Source organism: Zootoca vivipara, chromosome 15 (genome assembly GCF_965207765.1).
Source record: "Zootoca vivipara chromosome 15, rZooViv2.hap1.1, whole genome shotgun sequence".
NCBI lineage: Eukaryota > Metazoa > Chordata > Lepidosauria > Squamata > Lacertidae > Zootoca > Zootoca vivipara.
The window spans coordinates 28,484,443-28,501,581 of record NC_142598.1 but is presented as its reverse complement, the minus strand read 5'-3'; the positions used below and the strand labels follow the sequence as shown (position 1 = coordinate 28,501,581).

The 17,139-nt window shown below is 44.1% G+C and overlaps 1 protein-coding gene across 2 annotated transcripts in view; it reads right to left on the bottom strand.

Annotated features, from left to right (window-relative positions):
• Positions 1-3,765: 3,765 nt before the first annotated feature.
• Positions 3,766-17,139, bottom strand: part of SUSD1 (sushi domain containing 1) — a 95,260-nt gene continuing 81,886 nt past the window's right edge. For both annotated transcript variants that reach the window (XM_088658387.1, XM_035140393.3), the window contains exons 12-16: positions 14,104-14,197; positions 12,008-12,266; positions 9,392-9,431; positions 7,424-7,517; positions 3,766-4,508 (exon numbers count right to left, since the gene is read on the bottom strand). In XM_088658387.1, the coding sequence (XP_088514513.1) occupies positions 4,364-4,508; positions 7,424-7,517; positions 9,392-9,431; positions 12,008-12,266; positions 14,104-14,197 (632 nt within the window). In that variant the 3' untranslated portion in view covers positions 3,766-4,363. The remainder of the gene's footprint in view (positions 4,509-7,423; positions 7,518-9,391; positions 9,432-12,007; positions 12,267-14,103; positions 14,198-17,139) is intronic.

Below are 17,139 nucleotides of genomic sequence, written 5' to 3'. Positions count from 1 at the left end.
CCCTGCTCCTGCCCACCTAGCAGTGTAAAAGCATGTCAAAGTGCAAGTGCGCTGCTCTGGTTCACCAGAAGCGGCTTTGTCATGCTGGCCACATGACCTGGAAGCTGTCTGCGGACAAATGTCGGCTCCCTCGGCCTAAAGAGTGAGATGAACACTGCAACCCCAAAGTCGTTCGCAACTGGACCTAATGGTCAGGGGTACCTTATCTGGAAGACAATAATGGGGGGGGGACTACAATTCCCATCATTCCTGTCTGCTGGTCCTGCTAGCCAGGGATGATAGGAGTTTTAGTCCATAAACAGCTGGGAACCCAAGTTTGGGAAACCCTGCTCTACACAAACCAGTTCATAACCTATGGTTTGCAGTTGTCTTGCAACCAGAATCAGCACTCTGGGTCTAGCCATTATTTCAGTTTCCCACAATGCTCTGGAATGATGCTACATCCTGGGTATTGTGGGAAATTAAAATGGCAGCTAGACTCAGCCACATGGCACGGCTCAGATAATTATACCAGGATTATTATTATTTAAAGGGGGTGGGAGTTTCATCAGCAGTGGGCCCCATAGGGTGTTGGGGCTGCCCCCAGATGCCCAGTGTTGGTGGTGACCCTCTGAGCAATGCATTGCTAGAATAGCCCTCCATATTCCAATGCTTAGCCTTGCCCCATGTTGTTTCTTGACTTCTGCTAACTCACATCTCAGTTTGCTTCTCTGTGTGTCGCTACACACACACACACACACACACACACACACACACACACACACACACTCCTGCCCCCTCCATTGAGCTGGTATGGTGGTACATAACCTTCCTGTAATTCTGATGGATCTTCCATTCAAAACACCTAAGAAATACCTCTATATCTACCGTAGGAGCTATGCATCACTTAACAAGCCCATAAAATGATCTCAACTGACCATTCAATATTCTTAACAAGCTGTTTCCTGAATAAATAAATAACCAGCTAACTTCTGTCACAATAGCATGCCTCTTTGGCACTGGCCAAAAGAAACAGATTTGTACACATTTCGCAAACTACTTTTAAATTGCAGTTTTGCAGTAGTTACCCCTAATCCTGAAAAACAATCCCTCATCTGTGGAAGCCTCTGAACTGAACTGAATCTGTTGATCTTTAAACAGATTTTCAGCAATTGCTGAACAGAGACAAATGCCCCTACATTTGGGTTACAAAACATAATAACTCAAAACAGGTTCAACTTGAAATAGCTCCTGGAACAAACCACCAAGGATTGTTGGGGCCAGTGTGGCATCCTTAAGGATTTCTTAAGCTAAAATATGAGACTCTTCTGTGCAAAGGACACCCATTGTCATCAGAGGTCTCCTGATGAAGCTTGAAAACCCTTCTTAAAACCGCAAGGTCATATGACTTCTTTCTTTTAAAAAAACAAACTTAAGGATACACACACCTCTTTGCCATAACAGACGAGATCAGATTCAAACCCTAAAATTGAAAAGCTCAAATCACATTATTAGTGGTGATGAGAAATGCCATCTTTCTCAGTTTAGGCATATAACCAGACCTGTAATCCTATAGGATTACTTCCCTAGGAGTAAGTTCAATGGAGCCTTTCCTCAAAGAAGATATGTATTTCTGGAAGGCAAAACAGCTGTCTCTCCCCCCCTCCCCACCCCTTCTCCAAACTTCTGGCTGAGATCCCAACTTTTTATTTCTAGCTTGCCCTAGTGCTCTGTCCCAACAAAGAGAAACAAAGCAGAGCTTATAAAATATATGCAAGCAATTTAACACAGAGGTAAAAATAATGCCATATTTATTCTTAACTGCCAGCTTAAACGACAGGCCCCTCTAGATGGTTTGGCTTTTTCCCAGGTGGACACTGCAACATGCCATTGACACAATAATAGTGGGTGAGTGGTGGATTTATACTGGAATAATGAAGTTATTCCACTTATTAGTTGTTCTGTAACACTTCCTCAGTGTTGCCACATTAGTGTTGCCTGGAGGGGCACTTCTGAAACAGTGCAACAAAAGCAGGACAACCCACAGCTTGTTTGTGGCAGAGATATTTGGGTTTGGACATGACCCGTGACTCCAACCGCACCCCAACCCACATCCCCGCTAAGCCTCATGTCGTTGCTCACTTCCTTCTCCAACCATTTTTGGGTACTTGCCATACCAAAAGGATCCCCATCTGACTTTTCTCTGACTTGTCATGTGCTGCAGTTAAGGGTGTCCTCAAGAAAGCTTCCTTCTGAATCAAACAAGCCACTAGACAGCAACGTAAGAGAAAATGGCTGGATGGACAACAGCCAAGAACTTAATTGGAACAGAGTTCGTTGAGATTTCTTTTCAGGCTGTAGAAGCAGGGTTTGTATCTGCAGCATTAATAGAGTGAAGACAACAATAAGAAGTGTCAACACAGTCCTCAGTTGCCATGTGACAACCCACTGCAGATGTTATAAGAATTTTGAGCACATTAACTTCTGGATCCGTGCTAGAGACAAGCAGGATAAACTGAGGGCAGTTAAGACTGCCATGGCACTGTTTCATTATGCCACAAGCTTGATAGATGGACATAGCTATTTCCATGTGGCCGACCTTGATTCTGAGAAATCATTCCCACTCAGACACAGGGACGTAACACACCTGCAAGGGACAAGTGGGAAGAGACAGGAAGCAGCAGCAGCCTAACATACAACTGTTAAGAGCTGTTCGACAGTGGAATTTGCTGCCAAGGAGTGTCTCCTTCTTTAGAGGTCTTTAAGCGGAGGCTTGACAGCCATCTGTCAGGAATGCTTTGATGGTGTTTCCTGCTTGGCAGGGGGTTGGACTGGATGGCCCTTGTGGTCTCTTCCAACTCTAGGATTCTATGATTCTAACTAGGTCCCTACATAGGGCTTTCTGGCTGAAGAACGGCAGACGAATGTATTTGCGTTCTCCAGATCCAGTAGCACATCGTTCTGGACATGTCCTCACTCTGGCCCTGGCATCCAGCTCTGCCTTGTACATGGGTGAAGTAGGCACTGTTGGTATTCTGGCATCAACAGTCCTGAGCCCTCCTTAAGGAACTTTTTCCAGTGCAAGTAGGGTGGCAATTGGATGCTTGGCAGAGCATCTCTAATCCGCCAGCTTAGGCACAATGCTGTACTACAACCTGCAGCATTCAAAGTGGTGGTGGTGGGGGTTTGGCAGTGATGGAGGAGAAACAATATAGGAGAGATGGGGCATCTGAAAGCTTAGTCCCTCTCACTTGAAATGAATGTTGCTCCAAGTTTCAGTACCACGAAAGTCTGCTTGCAAACATATGCTTGCAATTTAGAGCAGGGCAATGGCAGGTAGATACAGGGTTAAATCTGGAGTGTGGAACCAATGGCTCTACAAATGTTTATGAATTAAAAAATATTTGCAATCTGTTGTGTTATTTAAAATATATCAAAGTGGTTGGATTCCAGCAACACTTGAAGGGTCCTAGGATTTCCACCCCCAGGTTAAGCGATCCCTCTCTTGCTGATTCTTCCTTCTGAATTGCTCCTGCCCAAAGTGGCATTTCAAATTATTATTTTCTTAATTTATCTTAAGAATGCATTATGTGTTTGTTTGTTTGTTTATCACCTTTCATATAAATTTCAACTAAAAATCGGTTTTAAAACACAAAAGACAACAATTAACAATCCTTTACTTTTACTTTTCTAAAATGGTATGATGAAAACTGTAAGGCTACAGTTCTATATACAGAAATACTGAAACCAAAGCAAGTTTTAAAGCGAAAAAAGACAACAAGGTGAAAAATGAAAGCTTTTCTTCTTTTAATTCCCAAGTGAACAGCATGGCTTTGGAAACATTTTGCCTTGAAGAGGCTTGCAGTGGCAGCAATGTGATCAAAAGCATGTAGCAGTATCTAAAGCACAGAAGAATATTTTATTATTTAAAAAAGCCTCAGACTTAGATGGCTCAGTGCTTTGTGACTGCAGCCTGATGAAACAGACCAGCTCAGCTGAAGCGTGAGATAGTATATCCTTATTCATATATACTTTTTACTGAGGCATGTAAAAGCAACGCTTCCCTTTCTTTTTGGATTGAGAATTTACCTCCCCACCCACCAAAAACGGCCTCAAACAGAGGCTGAGAGTAAGTTACCACCATTGCTAAGGATTTCAAATGAAGATGTGGTTATACAGAAGAACTTTCCCCCCAACACAGTTCAGAAACGAAAAGCAAATGAAGGAAATGAGGGATCAAAACAGAAAATATCCCTTGGCTTCCTAATGTGGAAACAGTAGCTGACATTCTGTGGGTGAATTTGGTGGTTCTAAGCACCCAAGACAGGGACTGCCATTTTAAAAACATGATTCTCTCTTTACAGGTTAGTGGTGGATGCACACATTAGAGAAGAGAGACGGTCTGAAGCATGGGAGAAGAAGGCGATGCGATGTTCTTCCTGGCAATATTGACAGTGGTTGATAAATGTCCAGTATCGTTGGAAAATGCTTTTCTGGGCAGTGAAGATGGAGATATGTGCTGTGTCGTGCTGCATTGTACAGATAAGAAACCACGAAAAGGAGTTGACAGAGGGAGGAAAAACAACAACAGTTAAAGTTTAAATAGTCTACAAAATCTGCATTGAGAAGAATCTGATTCACAGTTGGCCACTTCCCAGAATATACAGTACAGTATCTGGAATTTATCCAGCGCATAATTACCCAACCCTGCAATGGGCCAGGGTTTGTTTAGCCAAGACTCCATGATAAAAAGGTACACATTGTCCTGCAAAACCGGGTATAAATTATATTGCTGAATAGTGCCCTTGAGCAGAAGGCAAAGTTGCAAAGCTTTCCAATTCCCCCCTCCCCATAACTGGCTCCCTAGCAGTCCCCTCACGTTCAACACATCAAGTCAATTCCCTGCGTTTCTAATAAAGGCACGATCCTACCTTCATCTGCTATCATCTTTATTGTTAAATGCCTTCTGCAGTAAAATAAATAAATAAATGCCCACTCCAGATAGTTATCATTCTGAACAAAACTCAGTTGGGAGTTTTAAAATTACATTAGATTTATCATACACTCCAGAGTCAGGAGGGAACAGGTATCAGTGCTTTCCTGGTCAACTACCAATTATGAGCACAAAGGCACTACAGTATTGGGGGGGAAACTTTGCTTTGGGATTTGAATCATGAGAATCTAATTAACTCCCCACCCCCAAAGCGAAAAACCCTCCTCGTTCGCTATTCCCCCTCTCTCCAAATATCTCTCATGCAATTCTGAATGCCAAACATGCGGATTAAATTGACTAGGTCTTCCCAGTTCCTAAGCAAAAATAAGCAGGCCATTTGCCTCTCGGGTGAGACATGGGAACAGAAATAAAGTGTCTACAAACACACCTCTTGGTTGAAAACGTATTTAAAATTACCAAACTGGCAGAGCTAAGTGGCAAAGGGGATTTTATATATTAAACAGAGTTACCTGAGGGCCAGTTACAGAGGGCCAGTTCAGACATAATGGGAGACTATGGATTATGTAAAAGAGCTTGAACAAGAATCAGGATTGCACACTTCCTCCTTAATCTGCCTCCTTTTGAGTGGCCATGAGGATGATATCTGAAGCATTCATTTATTTTAGGGGTTATCCACACTAACTTTTCCCGGGCACAGTCGGCAATTTGAAGCTCTGTGTCTCAGCATCCTTTTTTTTTTTTTTTTATCTGGAGCTTTCCCAGGCTGATGTTTGCTCTGATTGAGCACAAAAGAATGGGTTTTCATGGGGCAAAAAAATAAAAACAACGCTGTTGGGCACATGGACCTGTGCCTGGTAAGAGGGGGGTCAAAAGCTAAGTGTGAATAAGCCCTAAAACAAACCACAGCTCTCCATTATGTCTGAATCCAGGAACTGTTGTTTGTTTAAAACTGTAGATTGTTAAAACAAAACAGGAGCAAATCATGGTTCCGGCTTGTTCTAAGAAAGCACAATTTCAACTTCCCTTTGTATGGACAAAATAAAGGGGAAAGGATTTCTTTAAAAGCAGAAGCTTTTGATATCCTCCTTGTGGCCAAACAAGAAGAGAGAAAGGAGAAACATATGAACCTGAGGATCATCTGTATAGCAGGAAATTGTAGTTCCGCATTATGTCTGAACTGGCCCATATTTTTTTAGCCTTGAAATATGTTTTAAACATGAAACAATTACTGTTTCTCTCCCTTGATCCAAACAACCGGCTCAGTAATAAAGACTGGGGTGGTCTGATACTGTTGCCCGAGTTGTCCTCTAGATGTGGTCGGACTCCAGCTCCCATCAGTTCCAGGGATGAAGGGAGCTGTAAATCCCAAAACATCTGAAGGGCCACAGCTTCACCACATTTTGGTTGTCACTGAAAGGCTCTGCAGATTGCAGGTTTTCCAGCGTGAGATTTCCAACACAGTTCTAAGCTGCATGTTCCATCAGTGCAAGCCTTTCTCGTGCGATGGGAGGTTCCTCCCTCTCCTTTGCCCATGCCCTTCTAAATTTGTTCTAAATTTGTTCCACCAACCCTCTAGAGCCATAGCTGCCAAGTCTCCCGTTTTCCCCAGGAAACCCGTTTTTCCAGCTGTCCCCAGCCGAAAAAATGGATTTTTTTGGTTTTCCCCCGGTTTATTCTGGCGCGGCGGCCATTTTGGAACTAGGCGGAGCATGCTCAGAAGCGACTTTTGATGCTGCTCTGCCCAGTTCCAAAATGGCTGCAGCGTGACTTCTGGTGCGGCAGCCATTTTGGAACTGGGCAAAACAGCATCAAAAGTCACTTCTGAGCATGCTCCGCCCAGTTCCAAAATGGCCACCGCACTACTTCCGGTATGCTACTTCCGGTGGGTCCCTTATTTTTCAGAGAGGAACTTGGCAGGTATGTCTAGAGCAGATTTGGAGACAGCGCAGGGCACACATGGGAAAGTCCTGTTGTGCAAATGGAAGTTCTGCTTGAACAATGGTTTAACTGAATGCCACTCTGAGTCTTTTGACCTGATGGTGCTAGGTGTCTTATGAATAGTGTCACTGACATCACTAGGGAACTCAATGTCTGTCCAAGTTCCCTAGTTCCCAAATTAGTTTTGCAAGATGACGGTGAAAGGCATCAGTTTTGTGTGCATGTGCAGTGCTGCTTTTTTTTTTTTAAGGACACAGATTGCCCAAAACATAATTTGGGGTTGGGGGAGACATCTGAGGGCTGGCACAATGTTGTGGAATGGGAGGCAACTTGCTGGTGGAGCATTCAGCTCCCTCATATGTATGTCTGTAACAAAAGTTTCAAAGAGAGTTCACATTGCAGGCAAAGGTCTCCTGTAACTGCCCTTCATAATTCTACATCTGTCTCTCACTTAGCTTCCAAGAAATTTACTGTGTTGTCCATTCTTTTGTACACAGTTAAGTCTAGTAGACCAGAAGAAAGTTATGAAAGCAAATTCTTTGCACCACATACCATGCCACAGAGAGCAACAGTAACAGGATGGAGCAGAGAGCAGCAACTGACCCCAATAAAACAATAGTCAGACGCTGTGGCGGGGATGATAAATCTGAAAGAAAAGTACATTAAAATTCAAATAGGCGCCCACCAAATGACGCAGTTCAGTCTTGTGATTCACTGTCAGAAGGGACTGGAGTTTACGTACTGTAACAAAGCTCAAATTATGGGTTTCCTGCTCCCCCACCCCCCAGACATCAACCAGACAGTAGCCAGCAGCCAACTGAAGAAATGACACGAACTACATGGAATTGTCTTTCTCAAAAGCAGTTGTGGTGTAGTGGTTAAGAGCAGTAGACTCGTAATCTGGGGAACCAGGTTCGCGTCTCCGCTCCTCCACATGCAGCTGCTGGGTGACCTTGGGCTAGTCACACTCCTCTGAAGTCTCTCAGCCCCACTCACCTCACAAAGTGTTTGTTGTGGGGGAGGAAGGGAAAGGAGAATGTTAGCCACTTTGAGACTCCTTAGGGTAGTGATAAAGTGGGATATCAAATCCAAACTCTCCTCCTCCTCCTCTTCCACTTCCTCCTCCTCTTCCACTTCCTCCTCCTCCTCCTCCTCCTCCTCCTCCTCCTCCTCCTCCTCCTCCTCCTCCTCCTCCTCCTCCTCCTCCTCCTCCTCCTCCTCCTCCTCCTCCTCCTCCTCTTCTTCTTCTTCTTCTTCTTCTTCTTCTTCTTCTTCTTCTTCTTCTTCTTCTTCTTCTTCTTCTTCTTCTTCTTCTTCTTCTTCTTCCCCATGGCTTTCTTATCTCACTCTTCCTTTACAGTAATGTGGTGACCCCCCAGATTTCCCCATTTATTCTGGGGCTTATAGGAATCCCCAGGATGCAGAACAAGCTGGATCATATGACAGATGAATTCAAGCAAAGGTAGATCCTGTTAACTGCATACAATGGTGACCAGCTGACTTCTAAGGTCCAGAGACAGTCCCTGGGACTTCCCACATCCCATCCCAGTGTGCAGGGGAATGCCAGCCAGGGCCGTCATAAGCGGGTCGGGCGCCCGGGCGCCGTGGTGCGCAGATCGCTCTGGTGCCCCCGCCCCGCCCCGTTTCTTCCCGCGGCTGGTGGGCGGGCGCAGCGCGGTTTCCAAGCGGCTTTGCCGTGCAGCGCCCCCCTGCCGACCCGGCGCCCTGCGCCACCCAGCCTATCCCTAGAGCCGGCCCTGATGCCAGCCTGCAATAGCACCCAGCAGAGAGAGAGAGTGGACTTCTTTCCTCTACATTTTGGGAGTTTTGTCACATTCACCGCTCTGCTCTAGACCTTTATCTCTTTAGTTCTGAATTATGATAGTGTAACATATTGTTATAGGTTTAAGAGGGGGAACCCCCCCCCGAACCCTAGAAATTAATAAATTCCAGGGTTTGGATTAATTGGAATAGGGATTAAAATACAGAACGGTGCCAGATAGGGAATTCATTGAATTGCTGGGCTGGCTTATGCAAACCAGCCTGGATGATTGAGTGATGGTCAAATCTATTAACATGACAAAAGGTGTTGATGGGCCATTGGGGAGTGAGATGTTGCCAAGGTTTGAGGGGAAAGAAAAGGGGTTTCTGGGAAGAAAGAGGAAGAAGAGCTGAGATCCATCTTGGACAGGCAGGCTGAAGGTTGCTTGCACTGCGGTTGGCCAGGCTGTAAGATCTGGTCTACCTCCTTGCAGATTGAAGGTGTAAATAGGTGAATAAACCATATTTATGAAAGCCACAGCTGTCTCTACTGTGTCTTCAATTCTGCAAAGGAGCACAGACCCTGCGTGGGTGCCTGGGACCACACGGGCTCTTTCCACCGCTCGGCAGAGGGAGGGAGAAGGCATCCGGCTTTTGTAACAATATAAATTCGTTAAACAACAGCCACATGAATGGCTATTTTCATAACAGGAGCAACTGGAAGTTAGTTGTTGGTTCCTCAGTCAACAGAAAACTTACCTTTAATTTGAGCCCAGACTACACAGGATTGCTTTTTCACCTGAGGGGAGAAAAATAACACAAACTGCATCATTGCTTTCCTAAGGGACAAAGGCTGAAAGATCACACAGATATACTTATTTATTTTGGCATTCATATATCACCAAATTGCCAGGTCTTCTGGACACTTTTGGGAGGGGGGGGAACCCTCACCAATAAACTGCAAATACAAACAAAATCAATACATGCAATTAAATATCAAAACAAAAAGAACACAGCATAAAACCATTGCAATTATACTTTGGGCTGACTAAAGAAAAAAAACTGCCCTGATACAAAGCTTTAATTTCCTGTCCACAGTCAGAAGTGAACACAAAACTTTAAAGAAAACAGCATCTTGAAATTATACAATTTGGAAGAAGACGCCACACAATAACCAACTATTGTTCACTAAATATGCACAACTTGAATTCCGCTGTTAATACTACATGTGCCTCACGGGATCATTTTGCTTTTTTAAGTTTCTATTTTTAATCCTATTTCAACATATAAAAGGATATGTCAATTCATGTGATGAGGATTTCTGAAAGCACTACCTAAGCTTTCTTCATTTGAAAAGGGTGAGCGACTTGAGAAGAATTTGGAAAACCAGACATTCCAATAAATGAAAGTTCTCTTTTCACACAGGGGATAGAGTGGACTTGGATAGCTTTTTTTTTTTAATCGATAGATTAGGAGTTTTATGGTACTGAAGCAGCTAGGCCCTGTTACATCAAAACACTGGGGGAGTTCTGTTGGAAATCTTGAACTTGTTTTGGACAACTAGGGCATAGAAATTATAATGTTAAATATTTTTTTAAAAAACTGTAATGTTATTTAATACAATGTTTATATACAATGTTTAATATCATGTTATAAAATACCAACTTTTCCATATAAAACCCATCAGTTTGGGATTAGGATGTCTGAAGGTCGCTTGTCTCTTCAGGTACACAAAGAAGCCCTTATTTGGGTGCCCCAACCATCTGCGTGATTGGCGGCTGCAAGGGAAAGAGCAATTCCACAGTAATAGTCCAACTGCGAACTGCTGTCTACATGGATACTTGCGGGTGTTCTTTTGGCACGAGGTGGTTGTTGTTGTTATTATTATTATTATTATTATTATTATTATTATTATTATTATTATTTTCCCAAGTTCCTTAACCTTCTGAACAAAGTCTTTTAAGCTACCTGGTGTCTGTTTTTTAGTTCCGCCAACTGCATGTACAATGTACCATGGATCTCAAACGCCTTGGCTCCCGAACAAATCGGCTCCCAAACGATCAAAACCCGGAAGTGAGTGTTCTGGTTTCTGGATGATTTTCGGAAGCCGAACGTCCAGTGCGGCTTCCACTTGGCTGTAGGACGCTCCTGCAGCCAATCGGAAGGCATGCCTTGGTTTCCGAACGGACTCGCAGGACGCATTCTGTTTGAGAACCAAGGTGTGACTGTAGTCTTTTAGGCTGCATCCGAAAGCAGATGCTCCACCACTGATCTACAGCTTTTCAGTTCAATGGGAGTTGGGGCCAGCCCAAGACATTTTGTCACCTGAGGCTGACCCCCCCCCCGGCAAGGAAGAAGGGTCAAGGAAAGATCTACACCAGGAACAAGGGAGGGGAGATAGATTGACATCAGAACCTGCTACCCCAGTGGATCCTGCTGTCTGAGGCAGTCGCCTCACCTGGCCTCATGGGTGGGACTGACTTCTGTAGCTCAGTAGCAGAGAAACTGCTTTGCATGCAGAGGGTCTCAGGTTAAATCCCCAGCATCTCCAGGTAGGGATGAGAATGTACCTGGTCTATCCTGTAGACGATGAGGAGCTGGGTGGACCAATGATTTGACTCCATCTAAGCCAGCTTCTGACATTCCCAGCTCAATAAAACTTACGGTACTTCTGAAAACACGTGTACAGTATAGGATTGCAACCAGGGCCAGATTTAGGTTTGATGAGGCCCTAAGCTACTGAAGGTAATGGGGCCCTTTCTATGTCCAGCTGTCCTTTGTCAACAACAAATTGTTGCTGTTTTTTGTGTTGTGTTGTTTTTTGTACCATATATGCTATATGGTAATTAAATAGGTATCTAAAGCCATTTGCACAGTAACAAAATATGTATTTTATCAAAGTAATTGTTGAACTGAAATACAATTAAGAAGAAGTGTATTAATAGTGAAATACAATTAAGAAGGCGTGTATTAATAGTGAAATGCAATTAAGAAGAAGTATATTAATAGATAGTGATAGTGATATTTTAGGGAGCAGGCTATGCAGGCAGGGCCCCTTATTTACATCATAGGAGCCTACACAACAGAAAACACTGTTGCTGTATGTAGGTTTTATTTTATTTGTTTTTCATCTTATATTTTGGAAATGTACATCCAGGGTTTTTTTCTTTAAATTTTTTTGGGGGCCCCAAGAGAGTGGGGCCCTAAACTATAGCTTATACGTAAATCCAGCACGGATTGAAACGTTCATGTTTTTGTTTTAATTTGCTTGACTTTTTGTAAGTCGTCATGGGAATCTGTTGAAAGGTAGGGTATAAAATCAAATCAATAAATGCATCATTCTTATTCAGGAAGAATTTTGGCCTGCGTCCTTACCCCATTCCATTTACTGATTGTCCTCAGTATAACACAATAATCTCTTCCTTGTTTCAGGGGAGCATTGTAAAAATCCCCATAGTAAAGTCTGTCTCCAAGGGCAAAGGCCAGCATGTTGTCAGCAACGACCTTGGCTGGGATTTCTGCTGCCACATAGCCTTCTGAGTCAGTGCCTTTGCTGAAATAGTCTAGTCTAGTCAAGGAGTAGCAATTAAAGTTGCACTGTAGGCTCCAGGGAAGGACAATCACTTGGTATGAACTAGAAAGAGATGGAAGAGCATCAAGGAGTGTCAGAAGTGATTTATACACAATTGCCTTTTGATTTCTGCATTGATTTTCTTCAACGGTGCTGCTTTGTTTAAAAGCTCTCAATCACTGGCCATCACTGAATGGCTTGTTGTACCGTATTCTTTTTTTAAAAAATCCAACAACCCTGTAATCCTAAATTGTTATGCTTTCTTCAATAACGCCAGGCTAAACCACACTGGGACGTGGGTGGCGCTGTGGGTTAAACCACTGAGCCTAGAGCTTGCCAATCAGAAGGTTGGTGGTTCGAATCCCCGCAACGGGGTGAGCTCCCATTGCTCGGTCCCAGCTCCTGCCAACCTAGCAGTTCGAAAGCATGTCAAAGTGCAAGTAGATAAATAGGTACCACTACAGCATGAAGGTAAACGGTGTTTCCGTGTGCTGCTCTGGTTCGCCAGAAGCAGCTTTGTCATGCTAGCCACATGACCTGGAAGTTGTACACCGGCTCCCTTGGCCAATAACGCGAGATGAGCACCGCAACCCCAGAGTCGGTCACGACTGGACCTAATGGTCAGGGGTCCCTAAACCACACTATTCAGAGCACTGGATTTGCAAAAGAGCAATTTAACTGGGGGGGCTTTATTGTTTACTTTACCAATGCTGGGAAACTGGGAAGGAGGGGCAATTCTGCAGGGATCCCAGTAGAATGTGGTGTGTCTCTTTGCATTCCACAGAGAGAGATCCATTCCATCTATTGTTAAGCATCTCTCTCCATTGAACACAGAGGCAACCACTCTTAGGGGCAGGTGATGCTACATCCAGTGCCTTAATCCATACGAGTAAATGGTAGCTTCTCTTTTACAGGGAAGAAAGTACTCTCTGGAACCATTTGGGTGAAGAAAGCTAAACCCATCCCTCTCTTTGAAAAATAGGCTGGCCCCTATTCTAGCAGTCTTGGGTAATGCAACCATGAGCCACCCCTGCTTCCATGGACTTGCCTCTTCACCTCCATTGTCCAGCCCTAATGCAAATTAGATATCCCTTATTATCTTTTCCTTATATTAATGAAACCACAGAATGAGTACTTATGGTGAAATGGAGATTAAAATCTATTATGGACTACAGCTATGGAACTGAGGGGGCTTGTCTAGATTAAATAAAGAAGGATGTAAGAAAGGTGTATAAATATTGCATACATGTTGTGAGGGACAGGGGATATCGCGAAGTCCCTCCCCTCCTAAGTTCAAGCCAATCCCCGAGCACAGGGGGAAGCAGAGAGAGTTCCGATTCCAGTGGGGAAGCAGGAAGTCGTGTCCGAGGCTCAGGCAAGGTAGAGGAGCCAGGGTCCCAGGTGGGACAGGAAGGGGCGAATAAGGGGCGGGAGACCCATCCCCCCAACTCCGGAATTACGCAGAAAGAGGAGGGGAAAGAGGATGGGTCTGCCAAAGCTTTTGTGTTGGAGAAAGACGCGCCAAAAGCCATTCGGAGGTTCTGAAACCGACTGACAACATCACTCCGTGTAAATAGCAATGACTTGAGCACTGTAAATACGCAGCACCAATAAAAGAATAAAATGCAGAGCTGCGTAGCGTCGTTACTCTGAAGTAGTCCACTCCGGCCACTGTGACACATGTCAAAAAAATTCTGTGTTTTGGTTGATTATTGCATCTTTGGGTCAAAAAGCAGTAAGCTATATGTGATAGAAAGTAAATCCAGGTATGGAGGAAATTAAATTCTTTTAATTGTAATGAAATTTGAAAGGGGGAAAATAATCTCAGCAAATAAAGTTCAAAGTGTAAGTATTATAAGTTTAGGGGAGTATCTTAAATATGTAGCAAAAATCCAGAGACCTTATTGGTCCATTTTTGTCTTCTGCCTTCTTTAGGCTGAATAATGGTGCAGAACCTTGTACTGATACGAAGTCTACTTCCGGAGATGGTGGATCTAAAAAGCAAAGCACATGTTGTTCTTATTACAATGGTATTATTCATGCGTTACTTTTGTATTTTTTTTATTTTAAAAAATCATAACCTGGTCTTCTTCACAAAGCAAGCTGAGCAACTTGCAAAATCAAATGCACGGCAATATCAACAGCAATGATAAAAACCAAAAAAAGTAGCAGAACAAAAAAGAAAACAAGGGTGTTCCTTATACTGGCGCCACAACCACGGTGGCCCTGGTCCTCACAGACTAACACTGCATTTCAGCTGGCTGGGAAATCCAGAGCAGAGCCTCTGATGTTCAGAATGCTCAGAGAGGAACAAGCAGGGCAAGTCAGCCCTTCAGGCATGTGTTACATGAGCATTTCTACTGTGCTGTACATACTTTTTTGGTAAAGGTAAAGGGACCCCTGACCGTTAAGTCCAGTCGCGGACAACTCAGGGGGTTGCACACTCATCTCGCTCTATAGGCTGAGGGAGCTGGCGTACAGCTTCCAGGTCATGTGGCCAGCATGACTAAGCCACTTCTGGCAAACCAGAGCAGCACACGGAAACACCGTTTTACCTTCCCGCTGGAGTACCTATTTATCTACTTGCACTTTGACCTGATTTCAAACTGCTAGGTTGGCAGGAGCTGGGTCCGAACAACGGGAGCTCACCCCGTCACGGGGATTCGAACTGCCAACCTTCTGATCGGCAAGCCCTAGGCCCTGTGGTTTAACCCACAGCACCACATGCGTCCCACATACTTAAAAAAAACAACACATTATTTGCCATCCATTTTAAAGATAATAAATTGAAGGCTTATGTGTGCCATCTTTAATTTTTATAAGTATTTCTATTAAAATCATTGATTCCACTCCCAATTAAATGGGCTACCTTTTTAGGTAAGTACAGTGGTACCTCAGGTTATGAACTTAATTCATTCCAGAGGTCTGTTCTTAACCCGAAACCGTTCTTAACCTGCGGCGCGCTTTCGTTAATAGGGCCTCCCGCTGCCGCTGGGCTGCTGGTGCGCAATTTCCATTCTCACCCTGGCAAATTTCTCAACCCAAGGTACTACTGCTGGGTTAGCAGAGTTTGTAACCCGAAGTGTTTGTAACCCAAGGTACCACTGTAAACATGTTTTTTTTTATTTAAAAAAATGATGGGTCTGATGATCAATTAAATGTTGCTGTCTAATATTTTATCCCCTTTCTAAATCTCTGTAATTCATTCAATTCTGGAATTATGAGCGTTGCTTTTTCTACAAACAACTAAAAAGAGAGAGATTATTTTCTATATTTTAAGCTTTGTCCGTTAATTAAATCAGCCCAACCTGCTTGCAATGGTAAACATGCAACTAGTGCTCTGGAGGAAAGGAAAATATATGCGATGGTGAAAGTTGCAGGCTGTTGAAGAAAGGATTCTGCATGTCCTCAACATCCACCAACTCCACTCTGTCTCCCTGCAAAACTTCAACCTCTCAAAGCTGTGTCTGTTTACAAAAATTTGTGTCAGGGCTTTGTTTAGCATGTGGGTTTTGCCCATCAATCCCTTTCTCATAACCCAAAGAGCAGGTATTTGAATTGAGAGCACCAGTAATTTGAAAGACTGGGTTACTGGCAGACAGAATAAGGAAGTATCCTGCTCATGGGCTGCAAAAGGAAATGAGCACAGACTGTGCATCCTTGCAATGTGGGCTCGTCCACATTCCCGCTTGACCAGTACCTAGAAAGCACAGATCTGACCCATTTCCCGCTTCTCTTGTGCTCTCTAGGCAGGGGTCCAAGCGATTCTACCTTGCCCCACTGCTTCCTGTCAGAATACCCACTCTTTAGCACAAACAGCAGAATTGGCAGAAAACCCAACTTCCGTTTGTTCCGATTCATCGCTAAAACGCAGGTTTTCCCATGGAAAAGCAGTGAGACAAACAGAGACGTGGTTGAGCCCTAAACTGAACTCAGTCCATCGGACATGGATGATAGTTCCGATACCAGCTCAGCACATCTCCTGTTTATGCTGCCTGGGAATGTAGGAACTATGGAGGGAGGGGTGGGGGGGCATCAGGCAGCTGGAAGAACACAATGAATGGCTGATGATGATGAATTTTGCTTGGTGAGTCACAAATTCTGAGGGCTTGGAGTACAGGCAGATGAATAATTCAGCAGATGGTTATATCGAGTTGGTGGACAAGAACAGCAGCAGGATCCTTACCGAGCTATTTTAAATACAGAACTATCCACAATATGCGGCAAATACAGCACATGACTATCAATCGGAATAAAAAATTTAGATTGTGTTTTATGTTTTAAGCTCAGCTGCAGTTGCACAGGCAGAGTAAAAGAAGGATGGGAGCAGTTAAGGTTATTAGGGGGGGGGGGGAAACTTCTCTGTTTCACCCTAACAAAGGAAGGAACAGCTGAAGATGCAGAAACAATTTATCTGCTGAAGATAAACAGCTTCACCTAGTGGATGATTACAGACTGGGAAGAAATGTAAAGAAATTGCAAAGGCTGCCTTCTTCTGGTTAGCAGGCAGAGTAACCACAAAGTGCATGGGAAATGGCAATGTCTCCTCCTTTTTCCACACAGCACATGAGAAATGAGGGTGTTTTTTCCCCCAAGTTTATGCAACATTACAACGACCGAGACTGTATGGTGTTCCATACAGAAAAGCTATTCAATCAGTCAGTAACTTCCCCAAGCCCACTCACATATCTACCCCATTCCTATCTAAAGCAAACACAGGTGCCAACTCTCTGGGGTCTTGGTTGCCCAAGCACCCATAAAAATCCCCCATGAAGGGGCCAGGCACCCACATATTTCAGGGCCAGGGCCGTGCACGCTGCATGGCACTCACGGCCCTGGGCACCCACAGTCGCGGGGCCAAGTTGGCACTCCTGAAAGCAAGGGGTGAGAGGTGTAAAAGGAGCACACAGGAGAGGAGACTTGAACTCTCTCCCTC